The sequence below is a fragment of the Dromaius novaehollandiae genome, chromosome 1, assembly GCF_036370855.1.
Source record: "Dromaius novaehollandiae isolate bDroNov1 chromosome 1, bDroNov1.hap1, whole genome shotgun sequence".
NCBI lineage: Eukaryota > Metazoa > Chordata > Aves > Casuariiformes > Dromaiidae > Dromaius > Dromaius novaehollandiae.
The window spans coordinates 47,991,741-47,999,281 of NC_088098.1; the positions used below are offsets into that span (position 1 = coordinate 47,991,741).

At 34.8% G+C, this 7,541-nt stretch overlaps 1 protein-coding gene across 1 annotated transcript in view; it reads left to right on the forward strand.

The window, feature by feature from the left end:
* The window catches only part of CFAP54 (cilia and flagella associated protein 54), a 118,907-nt gene extending 111,366 nt beyond the window's left edge, over positions 1 to 7,541 (forward strand). The window contains exons 66-69 of the mRNA XM_026123229.2: positions 36 to 142; positions 940 to 1,129; positions 2,475 to 2,552; positions 5,336 to 7,541. Coding sequence (XP_025979014.2) covers positions 36 to 142; positions 940 to 1,129; positions 2,475 to 2,552; positions 5,336 to 5,455 — 495 coding nt within the window. The 3' untranslated portion in view covers positions 5,456 to 7,541. The remainder of the gene's footprint in view (positions 1 to 35; positions 143 to 939; positions 1,130 to 2,474; positions 2,553 to 5,335) is intronic.

Consider the following 7,541-nt stretch of genomic DNA (forward strand, 5'->3'; position numbering starts at 1 on the left):
CTATATTACAGTTTACATAATCCATCTCTTTTCAGGTTTTGCTGCTTTATGCTTATAATACAAAGCCTGTCAAGATTAGCAACATCAAGATTTTCAATTCAATGTCTATATTTTCAGGCCATTTGTGGATCCCACTGGCTAGGTAAGTAATCACTGACTTTGTCCTGTTATTTCATGCTATATTAAAGATCAGTCAACCATTTAGGATGAGAGAAAATAAAATACAAAATATCAAAGAGCTGTAAGTATTAAAAAGCATTCATTTTAGCATTTCAGAGATTTTTCACTATGAAAACTATAACAGATGTTGTACACAGCATTAAACATCCAAGCATATGCCTTTTCAGTACATTAGCATTTTGTTTTTGTTTCTTGAAGAATCGAGTTACATGCTAGTTATATTACACTGGCATAGCAATAGAAGAAAACGCTAGCAAATCTAGGAAACAGTCACAGCAGTTATTCTCATTCTCTTTCTGGTTCAGCTACTACTGTTCGGAGCCTGCAAGAATTTTTCTCAATTGTAGCCCCAGACTCAACCCTTCTTTTTACATCTTGTGGTGTTTTTCATGACTTTTTCCCAGCCTGGAGGGAATTCTAGCCCCCGAATTTTTGGAACTGCTAAGCAGGTGGAGAGGAAGGAATAACAGGCCAAGAATAACTGCAGCCCCTGCTACTCAGCTTGTCAGACTTTTTTTACAGAGACATACTTAAAATACTGCCTCTTACCATTTTTTAATACAAAAAGCCAAAGCAGTCCATATTTCCACTTTCTTTAATGAGAAACTTTTTTTTTTCTGTAAAATTATGCGATCAGTCTTGAAATGAAAGAAAATCGAGAAGTTAAACAATACGTAATAGAAGGTCAGTGTAATTACAACTTGGAAACAACAAATACTGTTCTTTTGTAACAGCAGTAATAATGTTGTCTCCTTTCAGAATTATTGCTTTACAGGAGGAATTATCTAACCTAAAGCAGCAAGTTGAAATTTTGCTGCAAAGTTCTAAAAGATTGTCTGCAGTCTCAGAAACTGCAAGTTTTCCTGAACAAAGTGAAACCCTGAAAATAATTCCTTCAACAAAAGCCAAAATGAATATTGCAAAAGTGCGTCTTGATGAAAAAACAGAAGTAAGTGAGAACAGTTCTGCCCTTAAGTATGTCTGATAGTCTTTTATTTAAGATGTCTATTTTGGGGGAATGAATGACAAGTAACTTGGCAGACATAAAAATTAGACTTACCTCACCCACTTTCAAGCAATGTTGAAATATTTTCACTTTTCATTTAATATTTAATTTTTTCTTTTCCTGATATATTTCTTGATACTTTACAAAAATATCAGGCATGTTCATCCCCTTGAAAGTAAAGGCCACATTTTCAGGTACACAAATTTGAAAATCAGTGCCTAATTTATAGCAATCTACATCTGAAATGCTTAATTAATGCTTAGTTAAATTGGCATGGTGCCCAATCAGGCCAAAACTGCTTCTTAAAAAACAGTTATAAATCTTCAGTGCAAAATGGGCAGTGATGATTTTTGAAATAAGAACCTTCTAATAACACTATTCAGAAGGAGCAAAACTGGCAATGAATTTATTTTCCTTTTCTCTAGGCCACCTTCCTCTTTTCTTTTTATTAGCAAGGCTGAATATGGTCCGCAACCAAATAACTCCCTCTCCCTCCCCCCCATCACACACAAAAGAGGTAATTTCAGAATTTTCCATGTGGTCTCTTTGAGATAATGTCAATGGACTAGAATGTTGCCACAGCATAACTGCTGCTTGATAAATGCCAAGGCAAAATAGACGTTTATTTTCAAAGTGGGAGACATTTATCATGTGACAGGATTCTCTTTATATCTATTATATGAAATGATTAATGATGTAGAGGCTGTCATTTTGCCTGGATGGATGCTGTGAAACAGCAGCAATTGCTCACTGTGCCATTATTGAGAAGCTGTATTTTGACCATCTTAGAGAACAAATGATGTTTTGGCCAATCACAGCATACAGTGCTTTCAGGAGGGTGGACAGAGCTGTCCTTTAGTGAGTATTCCTGATTACCTGAAGGTTTTTGCTCATTAATGTATGTCAGTAATTGGAAAACCAACATTTAGAATACGAAGATTAACATTCCAGGTATGATAGATGTATAAACATCCTTTTGTCAGGCTGTTTGTTTATAACATCTTCAATAAATATGTGGAAGAACTGTGCTCATTGGAGTTAATTCTCCACCCAGGACAATCTGGCTTCGGTAAAAACTGCAAGGTTCGGGCACTTGAGTTCATATAGCAGAGACAACTATTTGTTTTGCTAAATTTATGTTCATCAGCTAAGGGTTACTTCCTTATGAATTCAGCCAGGATAACCTAATACTTGAATGTTCTGGAAAGTTTTGTAAAACCAAACCATCTGATAGTTTATCAGAGAAGATTAATGATAAAGCATTAGTTTTCTTGTTTTATACCTTTAGGAAATGGCTAAAAGGTGTTTGTCTGAAGTAAAAACACTGCTGTCTGTTGTTCCAGCTCTATCATTGCCATTAACTGAGGTATGCTATTCTCATTAATAGTAAAAATCTGTTTTCTAAAAAAAAAATAATTGTTCAGTCAAACTGAAATATGGATTATACCACTAAGTATCTTTCCATTTTTTTCTTGTTTATTGTTGGGCTTTCTGCTAGATATCTTTACAAATAAAATACAAATGTACATGATTACAAACTGTGCACATCTACACTGTTAGAATAATCTTATACATACAAAAACATATTAAAAAGTGAATCACACTCACAATGGATTCATCTGAGTTATCCACTGTTTTCTGGTCATTGTTTATGCAGACTGCATTGAATTTCTTACACTCCAGAATGCAATTGCCAAATGCAAATTACATCCATCTCTGCGTCTTTGCAGTTATTCAGGCTTTCCTTCTATTTTCTTTAGCTTTCTCTGCCTTGCCCATGGCATGTCCTCAGAGATAGCAAGCTATTTTTTTGTCCGTGCTGTTGTATTCATATTGTTACCTATTTGTAGTCATCATTCAGTTTTCCCAAGTGATGATCACAGATTAAGTTCCTGTGTTATTAAATGAAAATAGGTCTTAACATATAAACAGGGCAAGGTCTTTAGAAGACAAAAGGTTATAATAAAGTCTTGCAAATTGATTAATACAGTGGTTGGAATGACTATGTTCCTCTTGTTTGTGTGATGCAAACTTGCCAGTTCCAGCGCTATCCGAGAGCAGGCCGTGGGAGCTGCCCACAGCAGGCAGCAGTACTGCTCAGTGTTCTCAGCCAGCCCAGGGGGATCAGGAGAGGACCCCAGCTGCTGGAGCTCCAGTTCAAATAAGAAATGCCAAGAAAGATTTTAGAATACATCATAATGTATGAACCCCCTACTAATCCTCAAATATATTTCCTATAATTGTTCACATTATAATGATAAATGGAGAAAGCATCCACTGTGCTCCTCTTTCCAGTCCGGTAGCTCTTCTTTACCAAAAGAGAATCCTGAGTTTTATCTGGGAACAGTTTGGCTAGTGGCCTATTAGAAAAGAGAGAATCTAAAATGGTGTCCTGTAGATCTGACAGTCGGGTACCTCGGGGTTCTCTACTTCCCTTTTACACATATTGCACCGTCTTCATTACCCCTTGTTGTCCATCCTAAAGGTCTCTCCTAAATGACTGCCAGACCTTCATATCACCCAGTCCAACTGTATCACTGCATCAAAATACATACATGTTTGTTCTGTGAAGCTATATGTCCTACAGTTCCACTGAAATATATGCAGTGGTAGATACATACAACAGATGCCTAGGGAAAGGTATGGCTGAGCTTCCATTAAATCACCTGGAACTCCTGGACCTGTTTTAAATTCTCATGAACCCCCACTTCTCTTTGTCCACTTCTCCTTGTGAATTTAAGATGTAAGTGAGGAAGCAGAGTTAGCAGTTTCCCTCCAGTAAGAAAATAATGTTAACTGCTCTGGTTTATGCAATTTTCATGCCAAAACAAGCTAAAATGTTGCAGCAGGTGGAACAACTGACTTTTCATCACAAAGTTTCAGGTAGAGACTTCAAGACGAATTCTGTTAGGTTTGAGAGATTTGGTTGAGCAAGTGAAGCCTAATCCTTCAAGGTGCTGAGTATCGTCATACTTCTCTGAGGCTCATAGAAATTGTAGAGTGCTCAGCACTTCTTTAGGTATACAATATTTCTAAGTAGTGTTTCCAAACTTTAAAATAAACTGAGTATATGCATTACACGATCTTCCTGGCTAAAGGTGGAAAGCTCAAGGGGGGATTATGCTTTAGGTAGTACGTTCCCTTTGTTTTCAAGCTGCAGGAGAAGGCAGCAAAATACAGAGTTATAAACTTTGTTTATGTGTAGTTTTACGTCATTTTTCCACACCATATGCTTTTTGCTCCTGGTCTTGTTTTGAATTAATTGGACAAAGTCAGTTCTAATTTGAGGTATTTCTTTTCTCATTCTCTGAGCTGTCACACTTCAACTGCTATCGTGTTTCCAGTTTCTCTTTTTTGGTTCCTTTTTTTTTCTGTTCATGTGTCTTACAGTACTTTTGCTTCAGCACTGAGTTATATTTTAAGTGGAAAAAATGCATTTTCATTGAATTATTTATTTCAAATTATTTGGCTGTTTTAAGAATAAAAATTGATCAGCCAGCCTGTTTTAGAGATTTATATTTAATGCTTAGCTATGTTCTTGAGGGACATAATAAAGCATAGTACTTAGGAATTCCATTTTTAAATGCTAAAAGTAAATTTCTAAATAAAATAACTGCATTAAAAATTAGCCTCCCTAGATAGCTCTGTTCCATTGCTTCTCTTCCTACACAGTCATATCTTGTGAATGCCTAAATCATTTTTGTTGCAGCTTCAGCTCATTAGTTCTTCTTGTCTCATGAACATATAGAAAAAAATTTATCATTGCCCTCTGTTTCACCTTTTAGAGCTAGCTCAATTCTTGCAATCTTTCACCTTAGGAAGAGCTTTCCAAATTTCTAATCATTCTTTCTGCTCTCTTTTGATAGCTTCATTTTACCTATAGATGATCAGCAGAAACTTTGTGAGCAGGATTCTTCACAGAAATTTCCTCCCCTTAATCTTAGTCTACTAGTTTAGTGCAAGAGATTTCATTATCAACAATTTTAAATTGAGGCAATGAGTATTTGTTACTTACTCTTTAGTTGTAGGTCAGAAATCTGGTTTGAAATAACAGGCGGCACATTTTATACAGAGATATTTGTATGTTGTATATATGTATATAAGCTTAATAAAGTTATTGATTTGGTAATTTTTTCCCTGTTTTTTCAGGTCCCATTTGATGTAACTTTGCAATCAATAGCAGATTTGGAAAGCATGTTTGATCCTGCCAACGGATGTGTAATAATTGAAGAAAGTCTTTTCAGTTGGATCACATCTCTGCTTCAGTAAATTCTCTTTTTGCGATAACTTAATCAGTTGCTGAATGCCATAGATTTAGGCTTAAGTTCTGGTGTTAGTGAAACAATAGGAAGTTTGCCACTGACTCCATTAATCACACCAGGATTTGGCTGCTAATGGGCTTTATCATTTTCACTTTCATGTTATTTAAAATTATTTTTAAAATAATAATTTTTAAAATTAAAATATAATTTTAGGAATTAAATTTAGTAACAGTACTTTCTTAATACAAAAGTTAAAAATTTGATTTATTCAATCAAATAAAAGTAAGTGAGTCTGTATTTTGTTGGGGGTTCTCTAGCCCTTCAGAAATTTCTTATTGATTAGAAAAGGTGAGTAAGGTTGTAGTCTCCTAGTATTCAATTAAAAGACGCTGATTTTTCTGTAATGCTGTATTCCCATCCGCAAATTTTTAATGGCTTTTGCAGTTACCAAAAGGTGCTTCTATTTTTGAGACTGAGAAAAAAATTTGCCTAAAAAAAAAATCACTGGTTTTCTTTTATACTTCTTCTATTTGAAAACTAGCATTTCAGATTTTTCTCCTTTTTTTAAAAAAAAAACACATCACATGTTGTTGAGGGTAAAAGTGATTGTTTAGAGGTCTCCATAATTTCAAAGCATTATCTGAAAAAGGCAGTTTAAAAATTAAGTATAAAGGTGAACATTTTTAGACATCATTCTAAAATGCTAACAAAACCTCTATTTTTGTTGTTAATATCATAAACATTATTATTTTAAATGGCTGACGAAATACTAATGAGTCCTAACAAAACCACCAGTAGAAATACAATTATCCCAGTGTTACAGATGGGGAATTTGACACAAAAAAGTAAGTTGAGTGAGGCCCAGCAGGAAGGTGCAGTGAGACAGGACTGGGCGTTCGTGGCCTTTCGGCTCTGCTCACATCACAAGACCAGGCTCTTCTTTGCTAGTTACAGTAATTTGTTTGCTACAAACAACAAAAGAAACAGGATATTTGGGCAGGGGCACTGTGAGACTTGTCATGTCACTGGCTATGCTGCATCTGACCTTTCCTGTAACACCAAACATTTAGGACTAATACTTACCATTCCTGGGTTCAGTTTCTGTGTAAAATAAGCAATCGAGTTGAAAGCCCAGCCCCTTTGACTTCAGTGCTTGACTCTGCTGTAGTCAATAAAATGATAACATATTTTGAGCTGTTTAGAAACTGCAGATTTACCTTGGCTTGAACTTTTTCAAGAAATGTTACTTGTTTTTACCGGTAAAGTTTCTTGAATGGAGAGAGAGAGAGAAAAGATTCAGCACAATTATATTAAATGTGATCAGTCACAGGAAAAAAACGGTTATGCTTTTGCTATTTTTCTTTATTCCTATGTAAAAAAGATGACAATGTATTTGTGTTATGTATAGCTTTTTAAAAGATGTGCTATTTTTACCTTAAAATGTTTTGTCTAGCCTTTTTCTGTAATGCTGTGGATAATGGGAAAATTAGAAGGATTGTGATAGCAAGACAAAAAGAAAATAAAAGCCGAGTAATTGATGGGGAAGGTATTTTCATGAGGCAATTTTAAAACTGAGTTAGGATGCTTTTTTAACTTAACTGCCTGGCAGCCAATTTGGAGGATATATTCCATGGTATTATCCTTTCAGGTAAGGAAATATATTGTTCTGGAGTTCTTCAAAAAACAGGAAAGATAAAAATTGGCATTATTCATATTTCTGTTATAAGGAACAATTAGAAAATCACAATTTTTTCAGAAAAGCTATCCAGGTTTTCTTTGTATTTTGTAAAAAACATAAAAAATATTTCTTTTTGGAGTGACCTTGAAGATTATCAGAGGACTTTTGTGCAGCTTAATTAAATTCACTCATAATCTTATAGCATCAGGTGAAAATGGAAGTAAAGTGACAAAGTGTTTCTTTAGCGCTGCCACTCTGGACCTTGTTATAACTCCTATGTTCCTACTTAAAAGCAGAATATTAAATAAAATGCTGTATATATGCATTTAAAATATCTTATACTTTCCACAGTATTTTTGTTGAAACAGAAGTATTATCCTACCATCTCCTTTAACACTGCAGAAATGTAATAATG